Source organism: Zophobas morio, unplaced genomic scaffold (assembly GCF_036711695.1).
Source record: "Zophobas morio isolate AGI-343-1 ecotype UQ-CSIRO unplaced genomic scaffold, CSIRO_AGI_Zmor_V1 ptg000004l, whole genome shotgun sequence".
Lineage (NCBI taxonomy): Eukaryota > Metazoa > Arthropoda > Insecta > Coleoptera > Tenebrionidae > Zophobas > Zophobas morio.
In genome coordinates, this window is record NW_026972109.1 from 18,677,714 (window position 1) to 18,700,361 (window position 22,648).

Below are 22,648 nucleotides of genomic sequence, written 5' to 3' on the forward strand. Positions count from 1 at the left end.
ATTATGTATACATATAGTGAATTCATTAATTTCACTGAAAAATTGAAACAATGCTATTTATATATAATATTAATATTTTGTTTTCATTTATTTTACACGATGGCTAATCAGTAAAGATTGCAACTGGTATCATGTACAGGTAAGTCACAAGAATGTTATGACCCATATTTTTAGGTACACGGTGTTCTATAACTATTCAAAAATTTGATTGTCAAAATTTGGAATCTGAAGTGGACATTGTCGTAATTAAAAATGAGGGATTTAGCAAAATTTTTCATTTCGAAAAATGAATAAAAAAATCTGCTAATTAATGACCTGATTTGACGTGACCTGACTTATTCTGACCTGACCTGACCCGACCTGATCTAACTTAACCTGACCTGATTTGAGCTGACCTGATCTGACCTGATAAATTTTCCTTGTTTTGTACTTGTTAATTAGATTTTCTTTGAAATTGAAATTAATGCTCAGTTTTACTTCGATTATGTAGTAAAATTATCAAACACAGAGGACTCTTTTTGGATAAAAATAATCTTAACGTGTGTTATTTAAACAACCACACAACTTGAGCCTTTAATTTTTTCTTATTTCTACTAATTGATCTGATGTTGAGGACGGAGCACTTAATGACTCAGCCTGTATAAATTTCAACTCTACAATTTTTCTATTTTTTATTTTAATGTTGCATTCGTTCTGTTGGACAATAAATTATTAATGTTACTATCATTATTATTACTAAAATTTGGTTGACGTTGCCCGTAGTATTAATTTCTATAAAACACGAGACAAAGTACTAAAGTACTTGAATAGTTAATAAACTTATTTCTTAGTAAAAATAATGACCTTGTGGCAGTACTTAATTTAACAACTTTATGTGCAACCTTAGACAGACAAACACTTCTTCAGCGTGTAATTTCTGATCGACCAATCACAATTTGCCTGAATTAAAATACAATAGATATCTTGGGACCATTGTCATTTTTGACTTTCAACAAATTTCAAAAACTCACATTTATCAAAATTATTTGTGTTCTTTACCTTCCTTGAAAGATTTCTACCAAAACGCAGAAGTACGATGAAATGCAGGATGCAGAAACTGGTAAAGGACGATGTATGAGCATGCAGGCCATGCAGACATTGTACGACCTTAGGGAGAACAACCAGCTATGCGATGCCATAATAGTCCTGGACGACGGAACGGAAATTCCCATCCATCGGGCGTTATTATGCGCGTGCAGCTCCTACTTCAAGCACGTGGCGCCGCCCCCCAAACCACCTCGTACTAACCCGCCTGATTTTAGAGCTGCCTTCACCACGTTGCTGCACAACAAAAATGAGACCAAAGTGCAGATCCCCGGTGTCAGCTCTGAGATGATGCACATCCTCCTCAACTACGCGTACCTGAGGAAGCTCGACCTGAACAAGAATAACGTCTTTGACGTGCTGATTACGGCCGACTACCTGAGCATGCTGGGCGCCTTGGAGATGTGCTGCAAGTACCTGGAGAGCATCCTCAGCCCGAAGAACTGCATCGGGATCCTCCTTTTCGCCCGTAATCATTTCTGCACCGATCTCGCGCTGATCTGTTGGCGTTATATCATGAAGAACTTCATCCAGATATCACAGCTAAGCGAGGAGATCCTTATGCTTTCGCTCAAAGACTTTCAGGAAATCATCAATGCGGATAATCTTAATGTGAAGAGTGAAGAAATTGTTTGGGAGACTATTTTAAAGTGGATCAACCATGATCCGGAGCAGAGGAAGGGGCACATTGTTGCTTTGATGAAGTGCATCAGGCTGGGCTTGTTGGAAACGCAGTTTTTCATGGAAAAAGTCAAGGACCACCCGTATGTGACGTCGTGCGAGGAGAGTCGGCCGATGGTTATTGAGACTTTGAAGTTCTTGTACGACCTTGAGAGGATCATGCACAAGTAATTTTTTTGCTCAAACTCTTTACAACATTGTTATCCACTTTTAGTTAACTAGTCTTTCTTTCCACTTGTTTGCTTTGTTCTTTATATCCACTTACACAAAATATGGCCTGATGAAAGTACTGTGTTCCACAATATCTATTTACAAGTACAAGTCTCTTTAAATCAGATTGTAATTAAAAATCAGATATCAAACAAAATATTTTTATTCGCAATGTATATGTACATAGAATTGTCTACTTTTATAGAATGAGTCTTATTAGAAGTATGTTGTATTTGTTTCCTTTTGGTTTAGGTGCTTTTCAGAATATTGTTTTTCTTTGACTTACTCAATATTTGTAAGTTTCAAATAATTAATATAGGATATCCTAACAGTTCAGATAACTCATTTAGGGCGAGAATTTACGATTATTGTCAAATATACAATTCGTTCCTTTAAAAGGTTATACACCAAACCAATTTTTAGTGGACCACTTATACAGGGTTATGATAAAGTATTGCACAAAATTCATAAAAAGCGCAGCATTTGTTTTTGAAAAAAAACATGCGAAAACATGTCAAGCCTTCCATTTTACTCTCCATCTTTCGACATATGTCAAAAAAAAATTACTTCAAATTTGTAAAAGTTATGACGTCATCAATGTTTTTTTTTAAATGAGAGGCTATAATTTTGATCGGATTGTATGATAAAGCTAATTTTTCTACATATGAAAAAGTAGCTTGATGTGAACATGAAACAAAATGAAATCCAAATAACTAAAAATTAAAACAAAAATCTGTCAAAGATGATCGCTTTTGTCAGTTTCTTAAGTTGGTTTAATACAATAAAAAATACTGTTTGGTTGTATGTAATCAATTAGTTTGTGACTTGTAAACAAATATGTTTTTTTGTCTATACACACTTCTATCAAAGTCGCATAATAATGACTCGAAGAAGAAATGTTAGCCAATCGTTTGTGGTAAACTTTTTTAAAAAAGAGAAACTGCATGCTATATAAACTTCAATTTATCCATGAACTATCAGAAGAATATCATGGCAGATGACTAGGAATTTTGTGAAAGCGTCACGAGATATTATGACGACAATCCCAATTTTTTAAATAGTGTCGTATTTTCGGATGAAGCAACTTTATTTAAATGGTACCCTAAATCGACACAATTGTCGTTACTGGGCTCGAAAACGTCATTGGATTCAAATGGCACACACCCAACGTCCCCAAAAAATTAATGTTTGGGTGGGAATAATAAACAGAAGATTCATTGGCCCCTACTTTTTTCACGGAAATTTAATAGCAGATCGATATTTAGATCTAGATATCTAGAACCGCAGTGCTTCCGGATCTAATTGCTACGTTTCCTGGATAACACCGGGTAACAACCAATTTGCTTGAGTTAATTTTTTTGCATGTTTAGTAGTAGGCTATGGAATAAAATGTGACATGACAGTTAATTTTTTTATACGGTCAACATTAACGTTATTATTAGAGTTAATATTGCCAAATAACATATCTCTAAGAAAATAAGGGGGGGGTAGGACTAGTACTTGACAAAATAAGACTGACTTTAGTAAATGAGGTACTCTCTAAAAAAATAAAGAGCAGGTAGGCGGAGCCAATATTTGCCAAAATAATAAGACTGGTTTTGCCAACATTATTAAGGAGTAATAATTAATAACAAAATAAAAAACGATAATGTAGGTCAAGTAATCGCTTCTAAAATTGAAAAATTATAAGAAATTATTTTCGTTAAGCATTTTTTGTGAATATCTGTAATCCTTGTTAAACTTTTAACCAATAGTTCTTTGAAAAATATAATCTTGTTTTTCACATGTGTCTGATTTTGTGCTTTTTTCACCTACATATGGTCTATTAATGGTATTTTCTTATAACCTGACAGTTGATATGTCTTGTACGCGTACTTATATTATACTATATCAGTACAACTCAAAAACAGCAAAAACTGTACTCAAACAACAATTTCTTCAAATTTTGTTACCTAGTGTAATCAATTTGATGAAAGGTAACGAATACAATGGCCACCTAGGTCTCCGGATCTGACACCCTTTGATTTTTTTTTTATGGGGACATTTAAAAGTCGTGTTTACATGAGTAGATCTGATAATTTAGACGATTTGAAACCACGAATTCGTCATGAAATAACTCGTATAAGTCGCCAGAGTATTGAAAATTCCCTCACTTAGGTCGCCCCATCGTCTAGCTTTGTGTCAGATAGTTTGAACAATTTCTATAGCATAAATTTTTACTCAAACGGATTGTTCAGTTCATTTAAGATTGATCATTAAAATCAAGTTTATTTTGTTTGTTATTAATTTTCTCAATTTTTTTATTATGCAATCCCTACATCAAGCGACATTTTCATATGCAGAAAAATAAGCTTTATCAAATAATTCAATCAAAATTATACCTTCCTATCTAAAAAATCATTGGTGACGTCATAACTTTTACAAATTTGACGTAACATTTTTTTGACATACGTCAAAAGATAGAGAGTAAAATAAAACGCTTGACATGTTTTTGTATTTTTTTCAATTTTCAATGAATGTTGTGCAATACTATATCATTTTACAGGCTTATTAAATTCGTTATGAAAAAAAAGAACAAAATAGAGCAGTTAGATGGTTACTGCTTGTCTCCAAGAGAAGATTGTTCTCGTTCGTGTATACAGGGTGTCCCAGAATTCGCGCCACTCCCGTGAATGACATGTTCCCTGTCCCGAACTGTGCCGTAATTCGCAAAAAGAATTGTCCAGGCTTTAACCGTGTGAGAACTGGAAGGCGATTAAGTTGACCAATAGAGAGGCTGCTTTTATATCTGAACGTTTCTATGTTCAAAGTTACCTATGCCAAGAACAAAAAATCGGGTAATACTAAAGTTGAATGAATTTTTTCCGAATCCCCCTCCGTCAACAGAAGGAAACAGAAGTGTGGTTATAAATTCAATCATTTTGACAATTGTTTGTCATAAACTGTCACGAAGTTCATCACTGACCTGAACAGACGCTTCTGCCCCCAAAGATGACTGATTAATGTACACAGAGACGTCAAGGTTTACTTTAAGGCAAGTAGCATGGGACAGAAGTTATTTCTGCTGCCATTCTAGTTAAATTGTGTTTAACTGGGCTGTACATGTCATAAAAGAAGCTGTTTCATTTCATCGTAGGCAAATAATACATTTATTACTATTCTACATAGTGTAGATACCGAAGAGCAGGTATTAGAAGTCATTTTCTTAGAGCCCCGTGAATAATGTGTTGTTCTTTTTAACGAAAAGTAGTGCATTTTCAGAATTCACTATGCATCATATCCCTGATATTAAGTTTATTGTTATTTCTAAAAAAGAGTACCACATGTTCATTCAAAGAACGTTATTAAGTGTACTAAAACATAAATATCGCTTTTGATTAATCGGTGCTTATGATTTTCAATAAACAGTATCAATTTTTACAGAACAGCTTTGTTGCTGATACCTAATCTAAGCAACGAAAAAAGAGACGAGACTCTGGTGTATTGAAATCATAGGTATCTGCTGTGGTGTCAATCATGTGGGGGAGATACTGAAAACGGAGACTTATTCAAGAATAATATTGATGGAAGCGGATCCTAGGAGAAGTGTCCGCTGCGTAGCGCAAATGAGTGGATGCTCAAGATCGACCACTCATCGTATCCTTCAAGAGAGAAAACTGCATCCTTACCATTACACGAGAGTGCAGCATCTGGGACCAACCGACTACCCGATTCCAGCCCATAGATTAATAGTATTGCTCTGGATATGCTCTCACGTTAGCGAAATGTGGATTTTCGTTTGCCCAGAAGTGCCAATGGTGCGCATTAAATATTCCTTTTCGGGAAAATGAACATTCGTCGGCGAAAAGAATGTGCCGTGAAAAATCAGGATTTAGTTCATTTTGTCGCAGTAACCATTGAGCAACATGCCCTCGTCGCGCAGTCGGCTCGTCGCAGATGCTGCACTTTCGTCAATAGTAAGGATGCAGATTTTTGTCTGTAAGGATACGATGCATGATCGATCTTGAGCATCCATTCATTTGTGCCACTTGTTCTTCACCGTCTACGCGTATAATCCGTGTAGCCCCAGGAAGGCCTTTCCGAATAGGCTAAAAAGATCCATCTTCTTTTGCTGGATGCAACAAACGACGAAACACATGCTGGTCAAGGAGCCGATGGTTGGGGAAAAGACCTGTAAATTCGCGCACAGCAGAGCGTTTACATTCTCCATAAATTAACATCATTTCCAAATATTCTTTATACTAGTATGAATAAGACATCAGTGACTTAGTGGTATTGGTACTGATTTGTTTATAGTTTGTATTGTCCTTAAATAAAAAAAAAATGCAACTAAACGATTTTTGTCACATTTTTTATTCGGATCTTTTCAATCTCTAGAAAGTACTCACAACTTTAAAGAAACTGTTTTAAATCATCATGTGCAACATCAATATTATTCTTGAATAAGTCTCCGTTTTCAGTATCTCCCCCACATGATTGACACCACAGCAGATACGTATGATTTCAATACACCAGAGAAGTGGAGTCTCGTCTCTTTTTTCGTTGCTTAGATTAGGTATCAGCAACAAAGCTGTTCGGTAAAAATTGATACTGTTTATTGAAAATCATAAGCACCGATTAATCAAAAGCGATATTTATGTTTTAGTACACTTATAATAACGTTCTTTGAATGAACATGTGGTACTCTTTTTTAGAAATAACAATAAACTTAATGTCAGGGATATGATGCATAGTGAATTCTGAAAATGCACCACTTTTCGTTAAAAAGAACAACACATTATTCACGGGGCTCTAAGAAAATGACTTCTAATACCTGCTCTTCGGTATCTACACTATGTAGAATAGTAATAAATGTATTATTTGCCTACGATGAAATGAAACAGCTTCTCTTATGTTATGACATGTACAGCTCAGTCAAACACAATTTAACTAGAATGGCAGCAGAAATAACTTCTGTCCCATGCTACTTGCCTTAAAGTAAACCTTGACGTCTCTGTGTACATTAATCAGTCATCTTTGGGGGCAGAAGCGTCTGTTCAGGTCAGTGATGAACTTCGTGACAGTTTATGACAAACAATTGTCAAAATGATTAAATTTATAACCACACTTCTGTTTCCTTTTGTTGACGGAGGGGGATTCGGAAAAAATTCATTCAACTTTAGTATTACCGGATTTTTTGTTCTTGACATAGGTAACTTTGAATATAGAAACGTTCGGATATAAAAGCAGCCTCTCTATTGGTCAACTTAATCGCCTTCCAGTTCTCACACGGTTAAAGCCTGGACAATTCTTTTTGCGAATTACGGCACAGTTCGGGACAGGGAACATGTCATTCACGGGAATGGCGCGAATTCTGGGACACCCTGTATACGCTACTGGCATATCGATGATTTTTTAGCCTGGTTTCAATTGGAATTTATACTTTCTACATCTAGACTATTGCAAATTTTAAACGCACGACTGGTTAGAAATTGCTGTCGCCATTTCGTTTTATATTTTCCATGAAAAAGCTTTTTAGAGTGACCATGAAGGTGGGATACATTGGCAAGAACAAAGATGGTGGGAAGATTACAATAAGCTTATGATTGAAGATTTTAAAAGTATAGACGAAATCATTAAAATATGCGACGTGATGTTTATATATTTGCATAAAAAAATGCCCACATTTAAAAATCCACAATTTTAAAAATGGAGGATAGGATTTTCTTTCAGTTCTTAGTAACCTAGTAAAATTGCTCTAAGGTTATTTAGATAGAACTTTTCTCGTCCTCCACCAACAAATCCAGCTTCTTCGAAAAATGTAAAATTTGATTTTGCAAAATTTTTTTTATTTCATAACTCCTACAAGTAAAAAAAATAGATGATACCAGTCACAGTGTAAGAAAAAAAAGTCGCACATGCGGAGACTGAACTGGCGATCTCCGCGGGTTCGCCTTATTAGTTTGACGCAATCAATTAACACTGCGCGTTTGACCCTTATGGTCGGATTAATTGATGTTATAAAATGTTTTGGATTTTTTTTGAGAAAATTTCTATGCCTAAGATAAAATTGCAGGTAGCTTCATAAAATACAAATACAGGTGGATGAAATGTTATAACATTTAAATGGAATTAATCATGCACAATAATTTGGCAGATTGTCTGTCCAATAAAAATCGACACAGACAACAGATAGACAGACGAAAAACGACGCAAAATTTGTAAATAGTTAGTTTTCCCCAGTTTGTCAAATGGGACACTTGTATTTGATAACATTTTCAAACTTGTCTAAAAGTAAACTAATTTTTAATAAACCGCTTCGACTGTGGTATAAAAAAACACTTAGAGAAAGAACAACGATAATTACAGGTTGTCCTAATTGAAAAATTTGAGAAACTTGAGATTTGAGAATCATTTGGTATAAATAAATTAAAACGCACAAACTAATGAAAAATTGCTTTTTTTAATATGTAATTTAAAAATGCAGATGTGAGATGTAACTTAAGAAAGAGACACCTGTATGTTAAAAAAAATGTAGCTCCAAATGAATTTGTTTAGACTACAGTGATTTTTTTAATCATCCTTGTAATTTTCTGTATATTTGTCACAATTTTTTTTTTTCTAATTTATTACGTATTAATTTTGTAATCTTAATTCCAATTGTCAAATTTATATTTGATTCAGTAGTTTCGTTGAAAGTTTATAATGATTTGATCCCGAACATTCTATTCTTATTTATTTTATACAAGATATTTATTATTTATATTCAGCAGAACCAACACTTTTAGCACCGTGGTGTTCTACATTTATACAAAACTTCTTTATCTGAAATTAACTGTTTTTGTAGTACCTAATGATCCAAATTTTATTGTTTCCTTGTTTCTGAGAATTACATTATTGACATTAAAAATTGGTTTAAAGTTATTAATACCTGACCCTGAGGTCCAGTTTCTTCGAAAAATGATAAAATTTGACTTTGCGAAATTTTATTTATTTTATGATAAACCCTATCAGTAAAAAATACAAATAATACCAGTCACAGTGTAAGAAAAACAATGGGCTAGAATCTCCGCGTTACTACTTAGATTAGACTAGGTGGTCACTACAATTTTCTGTTCAAGTTGTAATTTATTTATTTATGTAATTTATATAAAATATTATTAGAAAATTTATTTTTTTTGTGGGAAAATTTGGATACCTAGAATAAAAATTCAAAGCGGAATCATAAACTACAAGTACAGGAATTTTATTTAAAAACAAAAATTAAATGGTGTATACTAGGCTAAATTTAGAGGTGACGTCATCAAATTGTTGATGGGGTTGATTACACAAATCTTGGTTAGCGTTTTATCATTTATTCCTAACATCCAGATAAAATTTGACAACAATCGGACCGGTAGTTTTAGAGATTATTTGTCTATTAAAATTTGACAAAGACAGAGACAGACAGATAAACAAACAGGAAGACAGATAGATATACAAACAGCCAGATGGGAAACCTATTTTTTATACTCTAGGAATCATGAAAATCATCATTGGACACTACAATGTTACCTTTGCTTATCCTCGGGAAAAAAAATAGAAATCCAGTTTTTTTTCCAAAAATTATAAAACTTATTTATTTGATAATAAGTAAACAAAATACAAATAATACATCACTCACAGTGTAAAAAAATGGGGTGGCACAGCACATATCCTACAATCCACCTTTTGATCAACTCACTCTCGAGGTATTTGATTTATGCGGGAGATATCGGCTAGATGAAACGCGTAAAAAACATTGGAGGCATTTTTTGTTAAGTCATTGAGTCAAAAATCAAGGCTAAGTACGGGCATGGGTCAGTTGCGCGCCACGGTCAAAATAAATCTGCAAGTGGTCCTGATCCCACAAAACAGTTGTGGAACTACCTACGAGGAAAAAGTCAGATTTGCCTATAATTTTAAGGATTAATACCATAAACATTTATTATCTGTTCTAATAGTTTACGTCGGTATATTAACTAAATTGGTAATATATCTAATATATGTATACTATATTGAAGACTGGTTTTCGAATTTTTTCTTTCTGTATTGCCAAACTTATTGTGGAACTGTAATGTAGGAAGGTGAAATGACTGTGCGGATTTCTTATCAGCTAAGTACCTTTTGGTAATAATAATCTTTATAATGTAGTAAATTGACCTCCGTAACCGCACGCAAGAAGTACAGGAGTATATAATTTTACAAAATTTAAGTAACTTTTACTATGCAAAATGTTGAGAGAACGTTGTCAAATTATTGGTGGGGATAATTAGACAAAATTTTGGTTATCGTTTTACCATCTACACAATATTCTTAAATTCTGTATAAAGTTTGATAACAACCGGTGCAGTAGTTTCGGAGATTATCCGTTTAATTTTTACTTCCCGAGCGTAAGCAAAGGAAGTATTGTAATCGAGTCCGTCGGCCGACTCTCTACTTTTACGTTTTCTCGATCTTTCATGACCCCTAGAAGACGAAGAAATAGGTCTCCCATTTCCGTCTGTCTGTCCGTCTGTCCGTCTGTCCGTCTGTCCGTCTGTCCGTCTGTCCGTCTGTCCGTCTGTCCGTCCGTCTGTCCGTCTGCCGTCCCGGATTTTTGTTAGACAGATAATCTCCGAAAGTACTCGACCGATTGTTGCGAAATTTTGTACTTATATTAAGAATATCATGTAGATGGTAAAACGCTAACCAAAATTTGTCTAATCATCCCCACCACTAATGCGATGACGTCACTTCAAAATTGTACATAGTAAATGGGTTTTCAATTGTATAAAATAACATAGTCCTACACATGTAGTTTACAACTCTGAATCGACTTTTCACCCGAAACGTCCAGATTTTTGGAAAAAAAATCAAAATTATAAAACAACATTTTGAAATTTAATTTTTAATCTGCTAACCAGACTGCTTTGAAATGTTGCAGATGTTTTAAGGCTATAAAGAGCATCATAAATCTTTAGTCAAAAAATATTTGCTTATCCCCTCCAAAAACTTGATGACGTCAGCTCAAAAGTTTGTGGAATAAATCATATCTAAAATGTACAAAATATGATGAGTCTGTACTTGTGATCTATCACTCCATTCATATTTTTTGGATTTGCATATACAGGGTGACTCAAAAAAATTAATGAATGCGTAAATATATTTTATTGATTTAATCAGGAACTACAAAACCGAATGCTCTGAAATCTTGCAGATGTTTTAAGGTCATAAAGAGCATAATAAATGTTTAGTCAAAATATATTTGCTTATCCCCTCCAAAAACTTGATGACGTCAGCTCGAAAGTTTGCCGAATAAATCATATCTAAAATGTACAAAATATGGTGAGTCTCTTCTTGTGATTTATCATTCCATTCAAATTTTTTCGATTTGCATATACAGAGTGACTCAAAAAAATTAATGAATGCGTAAATTTATTTTATTGATTTAATCAGGAACTACAAAACCGAATGCTTTGAAATCTTGCAGATGTTTTAAGGTTATAAAGAGCATAATAAACTTTTAGTCAAAATATATTTGGTTATCTTCTACAAAAAACTGATGACGTCAGCTCAAAAGTTTGCCGAATAAATCGTATCTAAAATGTACAAAATATGATGAGTCTGTACTTGTGATTTATCATTCCATTCATATTTTTGGATTTGCATATGCAGGGTGACTCAAAAAAATTAATGAAGGCGTGAATTTATTTTATCGATTTAATCAGGAATTACAAAACCGAATGCTTTGAAATCTTGGGAATATTTTAAAGTTATTATAAGCATGGTAAACTTTTGTTCAAAATGTATTTGTTCATCCCTCCTAAAAGAATTGATGACGTCACCCTTAAATTTTGCTGAATAAATCCTATCTAAAATGCAAAAAATATGATGAGTTTGTACTTGTGATTTATCATTCCATTCTAATTTTTTAGATTTTCTTAAGAGGTGGTTCAAAAAAATTAATGAAGTCAATTTATTTTATTGATTAAATTAAAGGCAACACTTATTATTAGTATTACACCCCAACCAACCCAATTTGGTAGACACAAAATTTGTTAAAGGAAAAACTCGGTTGAAACATAAGGGTACTACGCTTATTTACATCGACTTTAACATTACAGACCTGCATTTGTTTTATGCGCTCACTTGGTTCCGCGAATGTGAAATAGACATGTTTATAATCAACCAATTGTGAATTTCACCGTCAAGAATTAAAATAAAACCCAATGTTTTATATAATAAGCGGAAGTCGAAGCAATAAAACCGATGGTCGTTTTGTTTACAGTTTCTCTGTTTGACTCTCACGTATGCTGTTACGCCTGTCATCTTAAATTAAGAATGTTTATACATACACGATTTTCAGTTGCCTCTGATACGTATACGTGAGTAAATTGTTTCGTTATTTTATTGATTATTATAAATCAATATTCAAAACGACCCAATTCATTTTCCCGAAAATTTGAGAGTATAATAATTTTATTCTTAGTATTACACTACATCTATCCCAACTGATATACGTGTCCTTGCAAAAATGTTGATGACGTCATCGCAATTTTTTTTTAAATTCCCACTACAAAAATGTAATGAGAATAAAAACACAATAGGCATGCAGTCGTCAAGTTTCCGACAGCGAGGGAAGTACTGTCTAAACTCTTTAGACCAATTTTTTTTACATGTTTTATTTTTAAAATTAAGTTAACGTTTCCAGTATTCTCTAAATTTAGGACTTCCTTTATTATTGTTTCCTTTTATTTTTTAAAATAACAAAAACTTCAAACCTAGCTAAACAAAGTAATATTTAGTTGAACATTTTTTCTATGAAAGTGTTTTAAAAGTATAGGGTGTCGGTCTACGTCAGCAGTTTGAATTTCACTGCTGACGTTCTTGTCATGGCTAACTAGAGCAGGAATTCAAAAAATCACACGGTATTATCTCAGACACCTTGACATATTTTTGACTCAAAATATACAGATCCTTCGAATTTAATCTTCATAAATAAGAAACACATGGGAATAACCCCCTTACATAACGATTAATATTTTTAATACAATTTTTTTCCAAATTTTATTGGACAATTATTATTATTAATTACATTTCAAAAGTTTTTCTTACTAACAAATCGACTTTATTATTACATTAAAAAATAATACAAAAAAATGCAAATAACAATTAATCAACTTTAATTATCAACTGGTGCAGTATTAATTTTCTTTCTATCTTTCAAGTTTAATTTTGCCTGTATTGTTAGTGAATATATCTATTTAACTACAATACTCATGAAATAATTTCAGTTAAACTATATCCTGTAAAGTTAGTATTACGTTTTGTGGTCTGAGCTATAACTGTATTGTATTGTATAGTTTAAAGGCCAGAATAAATCAACCCTGTCGTATCAATAGACTACCCTTTCCATTTAAATATCATTGTACAGAAAAAAGTGAATCGAGCATAACGAAACCTGCCTTGAAAAAGATAGGATTAACAGAAAAACAATAAATCAATAGACATAAATTCCGACTTCACAGACAGTAAACCCTGTCCAACTAATCACCAATAATTCATTTATTTATTTAATAATTTTTTGTTTCAGAAACGGCGAAGTGGTTACTCCAGAAATAGCCCGCCCAAGACTACCCCACGAAGTCCTCTTCGCCATTGGCGGCTGGAGCGGAGGTTCTCCCACGAACTACATAGAAACCTACGACACTCGAGCCGACAGATGGGTGAAAATCGAAGAAGTGGATCCGTCAGGACCTCGAGCTTACCACGGAACAGCAGTGGTGGGATTCAACATTTACGTCATCGGAGGATTCGATGGAATGGATTATTTCAACTCGTGCAGATGCTTCGACCCTATTAAAAAAGCGTGGAAAGAAATTGCGCCCATGCATGCCAGAAGATGTTACGTCAGTGTCGCTGTTCTAAACAATATTATTTATGCCATGGGAGGGTATGATGGGCATCACCGGCAAAACACTGCTGAGAAGTACGACTATAAAACAAATCAGTGGTCGCTGATTGCTTCGATGAACATGCAACGATCGGACGCTAGTGCTTGCACTCTTAACAGTAAGTATTGTAAAACTTGAATGTTAAAAGAAGTTAAGGTGTAGGAAGTTTTTATGATGTTATGCATCGATTTTCTCGCGTTTCAAAATATGGACCTTTTAATTAAATTGATTAAAGCTCCGACGTTGTTATGTCAAGCATTTGGTCAAAGTCGTTGAACCAGTTCATGTTACTAATCAACAATGGAGGATAACTCACTGCTGTAACGAACTTGTTTTAATGTTCTGGAGCAGTTTAATGTTCTGGAGTTATATGTCAACAGGTTTCATTCAGTTTTGTGTCTCCTCTGCGAAATCCAGGCACATCGACATATTATGTACAAAGGGCAATGAAAATTGTAAAAATGTCAAAGCTAAAATGACTAATTCTCAAACTGTTTGTTTCGTTAATTATTCTTTTGTGCCGTAAAACGCGACTGGCGATATAAAGACCAATCTGTCGAGCGGATCAGTAAGCACAAAATTAGCAACATTTTTAATTGGATGAGAATTTTCGGATTTTCACAACTGTCTCTATTACAGACGGAATATTGCGAGTTAAAAAAAACAGGAATTTGAATGTTGAGTACCTCTGTTAAGATATAATTTGTGTGTTGTAACGGTCTTGCCCAATTTTTTTTTTTTGTCAATGGCATATTTCATGAGAAAAAACCCTGCCAATTTTTAACTTCACTCACGTCACCACGGTTTGATTATAATTATTGCCATTATAATTTTTATATCTTGTAAATCACAGAGTTATGAAAATAACAAATAATAATTCTGATGGTATGTAGTGTAAGTTGTGTAAGTTGACTACATACATCAGAAAGAAGTGGATCATTTTCCCTGATATCGACAAATTGGTCATAGCTAAGATAAATAACAACCACAGCATAATTCTCTCAATGTTTTTAGCTTCAGTAGGTCGATATAAAACTTGAAATGAATGAGAAATTTAAATTAGCTAGTTTCTAGAGAACTCATAAAGTGGATATAAAGTTGCTGGAGTTTTTTTAGGAGCTACTACTTTAAACAATGAGTTGCTCTAACAAAATACCTTAATATAATAATTTATTCTGAAACTTAATCTAAAATGTTTGTTATATATTTACACGTACAGAGTAAATTCGCGTTTTGGCGTATCCACCATAATCGCATTGAATCTCGTTTCTAATAAAAGTTAGTTTGAACTTCTAAATTATTACAATTTCAATTGTTATATTTTGCTCTAAAGCAAATTTTTTTTAAATTTTTTGTGGAAACCGACAGCATCTTTTACTAAAAAAATATGTGGATACCTGATTTGATGAAGAAACCTTTATAATTAGTCAGGTTATATGGAAAGATCTATACTTTCTTCCCGTAAAAATGGTGTAAGGCATTTAAAAACAAGCTTACCCAATTTAAAAATTTAAAGTAAACTTTTATTACAACATGCTCTTGGTAGCAATTCATAATTGATAAACGCAAGCTTAGAGGCCGCAAACTTTATATTTACTTTTTCCCGAATTAAGATACTGGGAGTTTTACAAGGCGGTAATTTAAGTCCCAACAATAACCAGCTCCAAAACTTGAAAAATATATTTTTTTATTAATGTATATTTATATTTGTATTTTAATAAGAGACTTGTGAGTAAAAGTTGCAAAATCATTTGATGATTGCCATGTTTGGATCACTTTACCCCACAATTAGTGACATGTTAAATACTGCAGGAATATAGTTTTTTTATTTCCATAAGTGTACATTTTATGGCTTTTTAAACTGTAGTAGTAGTTGTTTTTTTTAAGTAGATATATAAGACACACTATTGAGACATTTTTTTATTATTTTGAAACACTAACATAAATGGTGTGAATTTAACGCATATTCTGTGTATGATATTTTTAATGATCCTATTTACACTACGAGTAAAAACGTGTGCTTGGACCCAATTTTCCCCAATTTTCCTTTGAAGGTTCCAATTAGCTCTAGGATTACACATTTCCTGATATTTAACAAAAATTCGCTTCATTAAATGGAGTTAGATTTGTAGATTTACAACATTTTCCTTACTAGTAAAAGCGAGCAATAACTAATTTTAATTATGTGTTGCATACCATCGATGAGAAGTCTTATAGGTAAATATGGAAACTTATATTATATACAATAACCGTAAAATGTTTAAATTTTGTTTTATGGCAGATTCACTATTTATTTTTTCATACTGGTTTCTGACGTAATATGAACGGCAAAGTTTACTTTCAAAAAAACATATCAAATTTTTGAAAGTAAACTATTACTAAAATACTTGTGAAATGAATACCAAATATCGTCACGATGTAACAATAACAAGCTCTTTTAAATGGTACAGCTATTTTTAAACTGCAGTAGCTACGTTTATAAAATTTTAATTTTTCTATGTGAGAGAAGTCAGGAACTGAAAATCAAATATCTTACTTTAATTAGATAAACATATACATAATTCTTTTATTTACACATAGAAAGAAACTTAAAATGTCGCTAATGTGAGACGAAATTATAATAATCGCCTTAAAATTTTCAAACTGTATCAAAATAACAGTCTTGCATTTTCTACAAAGTTTATCGGTTGTCTTCTGCAGTCATCGCCGGATGAATTGAAACTTTGCAAATGCAATTATAGTTTGTAACTAGTGGGTTTAGTTGGCGTTAGAGGTGTTAAAAACACATGCCATTGAGCAAAGCAACTTACTATTTAAAATTAAAAAAATCTTTTACAGGTCTTTTGGACATTCACTATTCGTAAAGTGTTAAACTAAAATTTTGTTTACTTAATAAAAACTTTTCAAAGTTGGTTTATTACAAACAAGAAAGGTGTGCGATTCACTCAAGATACATTTTCTTTTTTTGTTTTTTTTGTCGCAAAGTTAATTTTGAGAAATTGTAGAGTAGGAAGAGTGAACATTTTAAAATTTCAAAAATAAACAGGTTGCTGTGAATTCGAATTTTGAAAATATGGTTTTTCGAATTATACAGGGTGTTTCTTCTATTTGATACAACCCCGGTAACTTTTTTATTCTTAAGGCCGTGTGACACGATGCTAAATTTATGACAAATTTTAGCGAGATAAATTTTGTCCAAAAAATTGTACCGTGTCATACACAATTTACATGCTAAATTTGTGTGCAAATTTTGATGAGAAATTATTTAGGACACGTTCTAAATACTGACTAAATTTGTTACGAAAACTGCGCAGTACGATAAGGCGCAACCGGTACGACGCCATGATGAAATCAACATAACCAAACAGTTCTTTTGCCCACAAATTGGGCACCCGTTAATCTCAAAAAATTTTGATATGCAGTTGGATCTTCTGGCAACAACTCGGTATTTAACATGTTTAAAATATCTCGTCCTTCTTGTCGCCTTGTTAACCAAGGTCTGCTCCATAGTGAACGTCGTTTTCTTCTTTGAATTTTCCGATTTGTTTTATTGGCATAGCAGCTTAGAACAATACTCGAAGCAGCAATAGTTGTATAAACAAGTATTTCCTCACAATTCATTATAAATGATTAATAAGTAAATAATAAACAAACAAATTGTAGGTTATGTCACAGAGGTTATGTTGAAAAACGCACCTTACCAATCACCATTACCAACGCTATTTCTTAAATTCCCGAAAATTTTCACTCACTACGCATGCGCGAATGGTAAATTTACAAGAGAATTTAGTAAGGTGGCATACAGGAGATATATTGTTTAGTTGTAAATTTAGTTACATTTTTTCGGACTAAATTTCGTACAAAAATTTGTCATAAATTTAGCATCGTGTCACACGGCCTTTAAAGATAAACCTGTAGTTCTTTCAGCAAATTTCTATTACTTTAAAAGATGTGTGTGATGGCAACCGCACATTTTAATTATCACCTCCGGTAGAACACTAGGTATACTTTTTCATAAATGGAAAGAGTGCTTTTTTGTAAAAAATCAAAAGCAACCAATATTCTAAAATCAATAATTAAAAGTTATTCAATAAAATAGACGAAAAATTCATATTTATTGATGACAATCTAGACTCTTGAAAAATTTACACTCATGACATTTATTCACATAAGTAGTGATCTTTTAAAATGATACACACTTGCTCAAAGAACTATATGTGTATCTTTAAAAATAAAAAAATTACAGGGGTTGTATCGAATAAAAGAAACACATGGTACACTTAAGTACTGTGCTGACAGATATGTAATATCTAAAAAGAATGTTTAAATATTCAACATTTTTTTATTAAAATATGCAAAATTAATAACTGCAGAAGTTTTAAATTTTTTAGCAAGGTATATCATTAACTACCAGCTACTTGGCTGCTCCTGATTGTAATGGAACGGTCTTGATGCTCCAGACTACATAAACATTTCCAGGAATTATTTATAGCAAAGCACTCGCTCTTTGAGCGCCGCCATCGCAGTGTTTAAGGCTATTATGTTACATGTAAGCAAGCCTAAGTAAATAAATATGTGCATAGAACATCCTTTACTTAACGAGTAACATATAATTATGTGGTGTGAACGAGATAAAAAAGATTTAATACGAAGTCGGCACCTAGTGAATATTGACAGAAAACAGAAAGTACCTATTCAATATTGCATACCTTTCAAAGACAGGTAAATTCAAAATACAAACAATCGTACTATTTTAATATGAGTTTTTGCTATGATCTTTATCTGATTATTAATTTTTATGTCAGTTTAATAGAAAAAAACAAAATGGCGGTTCAGTTAGTAAAATCTACTGTAAATATTGGAAAACGTCGACCGTCGCAGCGAATCTTAACCAATTTCAGAATTCTTAAGGTTTCATTATTTTTGTGTCGGGGGCTTAACACCCGTTAATTATTATTCTAGGGAAAATTAAAAATGTGAGGTTGATGCCAGTCCAGAGCTTGACGTACCCAAATGTGGCTCGATTGCGAAAAAACGATTTAAAAATATGAGGTTGACACCAATCCAAAATTTGAAATATCTAAGTGTGATTAGATCAGAAAAAACAAACTGATTCTGAATTTAAATAATCTGGAATAACATATGTAAATGTTTTTTTAAAAAAGACTTATTTATGGTTTAGGCAGAAAGCAGAAATACTATTTATTTTTTATATATCAATGTTATTTAAAAAGCCCTTTATATTTTTTAAGTACAGCTATTAAGGGTCTGCTTTCTGGGTAGAATCTATATTTTTTGGGAAAAATATATAAATAATAATAAATTCAAACTTTCGTTCATATAAGTTTATACAATTCGTCAATCCCCTTGGCAGTACGAATTTTATATTTATTTTATTCCATCAAACAAATCCAGTTTTTGAGATAAATTATAAAATTTATTTTAGTGAGTTATGTTTTATAAGATAACCCTTAAAAGTTGAAATCAAAATATGGGTTCAATGTTAAAGTAAAGGTAAAGAAGTAGGGTATGTGCATTGTGCATACTTAAAGTGAGTTTTCCATTAGTAAGTAGTAAGAATACATATATGTGCAGTAAAATACTAATAACAACAGTACTGTATTCCCAAATTTTCGGAAAAATGGGGGAACCATTGTTGAGTTGATCAATAAAGACATTGCTTCATTCATTAATTTTTTTTGAGTCACCCTGCATAAGTTTTAGTAAATGAAAATACACTGATAAACCACAAATGTAGACTCATAATATTTTGTACATTTTAGATAGGATCTATCTAATAAAATTATAAGATGATGTCATCAAGTTTTTGGGGGAATAAACGGATAAATTTTGATTAACGATTTAACATGCTTACTTTAACTTAAAACGTTGGCAACATTTCGGAACATTCGGCTATACAGTTTTTATTTTAATTTGTTGTTGTACAGTTTTTATTAATTTTTTTATTTATTTATGTTTTCAAAAATCTGGATAAAAATTTTGTAATTTATTATTTATTTTAGTCACGACTCTGACTGACACGATCAGACTGACAAATTTGCCAAAAATATGACATGTTCCTGACAAAACAGCTTTTTGTCTTTTGAAGCGGATTGAGGGATCGTTTGAAAGATTCCTCTTCTGATCATTATTGAATATGGTTGAATTGTGTGATCATTTAAGATTATTTAAAGAGTGGAGTTCCAAAATTCCATTGAACATTTGAGAAGAGCACATATTTTAGAACCAACTTTGTATACCTAATTTCGGAATTTTGTATATCCAGGAATGTGGGACTGAATCATAAGCTTAGCTTGTCAGGTGTTACCTGACAAGTTTGTATTTTCATGGACTTGTTATGTCAACATCTTTAGGTTTTAGATATGTTACACCATAACATAAAAATTTTGTAAATTTGGATGGGTTAAGAAGAAACTGCTTTAAGGGTTTTAGTAAATGAGTATACAACTGAATTTTTTGTTCAAAAAATTAGGTATTTTGTCTGGTCCTGGTCATTTTCAGTTTGATGTTCTCATATTATTATTAAATTTAAAAATATGAAAGAATATATATTTACTATGCAAAATTTTAAGATGATTTTAAGATCAAATTGTTGATGGGGAATGGGAATAATCAGATAAATTTTGGTTAGGGTCGTTAGGGTTTTATCATTTACACTATACATATTCCTGAACTACATGTAAAATTTCACAAGCACGAGTCCAGAAGTTTCGGAAATTATCTGCCTGATAAAATCGCCAACAGACTATAGATAGATGACAGACGACGGACAGAGGGAAACGGGACACCTATTTTTCATGAATATTTTTACGCTCGGGAAGTTAAAAAGTATGATGGGTTGTAAAAGGTAGCCGTTATACACGAACATCCAAATCCCTAGAATCATCCCTGACGTAATTAACTAATGTTTTCAATAATATAAGTATTTAATCACACAGTTTGCGGACTGCAATTAATATGTAATTGACTGTTCCGCTCAATTCTAAATTTAAATTCGGCCACAGTAGGCCCTTAGATAATAAAATATATAAAAGTTAGTTTTTAAAAAAACATCGTTTCGAACATTAAAAAGTGAAACTTCAAACTTATTAACCTGAACAAATCACTTCTTCTGACAAAAAAAATCCCCCAAAATCAAACCCACCGGTATTTCCTCTCCAATTTTCACACATATATCTCAACACGCGAATTCTAACAGTGATTGCAGACACCTGTCGAGCCGGCGTCATATTTCATAAAACATCGTATTCATCAACACCTCATTTCTCCAAAAAATCTTTCTCGTTTCATCAAAGCAACTCCTCAAAAAAGTAAAATGAACTTTGATATTCCAGACAAAATCTACATCACCGGCGGCTTCAACGGGCAGGAGTGCATGCACTCCGCCGAAGTGTACGACCCCGAAGTGAACCAATGGACGCTGATCGCCGCCATGCGCTCCCGCCGCTCGGGGGTGTCGTGCATCGCCTACCACGACTACGTCTACGTCATCGGGGGCTTCAACGGCATCTCCCGCATGTGCAGCGGGGAGAAGTACAACCCCCACACCAACACCTGGACGCCGGTGCCCGACATGTACAACCCTCGCAGCAACTTCGCCATCGAGGTCATCGACGACATGATCTTCGCCATCGGCGGTTTCAACGGTGTCACCACCATCTACCACGTGGAGTGCTACGACGAGAAGACCAACGAGTGGTACGAGGCGACGGACATGAATATTTATAGGTCGGCCCTGTCGGCGTGCGTGGTAGATGGGTTGCCCAACATAGGAGATTACATACATAAGCACAGAGATAAATTGATGGAAGAGAAGAGGCAGAAGATGATAGCGTTGGAAAATCAGCGGCAGGGGGCGGGCAATATCCCGAATCCTCCTAATCCGCCGGAAAACGTCATTACGGCGGCACATGGGAACTTACAGCAGCTCAATATTTTGCAACAGCTCAACAACAATAACAACAATAACGATGCGAATAACAACGATAATAATCAGGTGATGGCGGTGCCTCAGGATCCGGCACTCTTGATGGAAGTGGAGGATGCCGACAATGATGCGGAGTGACTTGTGATACTTCATCGGGTGTTTCGATTTTTATTATGGAAGGTAATATTCTCCATGAACTTATACGATGTGGCCGTCTGTTTGAGATCTAGTTACTATCTAAATGTACTAAGTAGATATCATATTATTTTATTTATACACATCTTTATACATTTAATATAACATTTTATTGAGACGTGTTTTTTTCGCATCTGTTGCAAACAGCTGTTAGCAAACCGGTTCCTTAAATAGGTAAGTCGGGATTTTTCCATTTTCCAGCTGTCTTATGTAACGTTTATTTATTTTTTTTTAATTTACTAACTCTATTAAAAATAAAAATTTTAGCGTACATCGTAGCTATATAGGCAACAGGTAAACAAACAACACATTTATCGTGTAAAGAGTTATCAAGAACACCGGAACAGTTTCAGGATTGGAAATTCAAACTTTTCTTCGCATCGTAAGTTGTAGTAGTTCTTGTTATTTTATTTATTTTAACATTCATCTGAAAATGGTTACGAAAATCTAGTCGATGACCAAAAATGGGTTAGAAAAAAATGTTTTTAATTGTTCGTGGTACAGCTTAAGCAGAATTGTGAATTGTCAGAAAATTTAACAGTTTACATATTCGAGTAACTTGAATGGTGTGATCCACTTTAGATCAACTAGAAAAAAA

The 22,648-nt window shown here is 33.2% G+C and overlaps 1 protein-coding gene across 1 annotated transcript; it reads left to right on the plus strand.

Moving 5' to 3' along the window:
- Nucleotides 1-966: 966 nt before the first annotated feature.
- LOC135135535 (kelch-like protein 10) lies at nt 967-22,127 on the plus strand. The gene is made up of 4 exons (XM_064064623.1): nt 967-1,250; nt 1,302-1,931; nt 13,547-14,025; nt 21,263-22,127. The coding sequence occupies exons 1-4, from the start codon at nt 1,081-1,083 to the stop codon at nt 21,991-21,993; spliced, it is 2,010 nt and encodes a 669-aa protein (XP_063920693.1). The 5' UTR covers nt 967-1,080; the 3' UTR covers nt 21,994-22,127.
- The last annotated feature ends 521 nt before the right edge of the window (nt 22,128-22,648 follow it).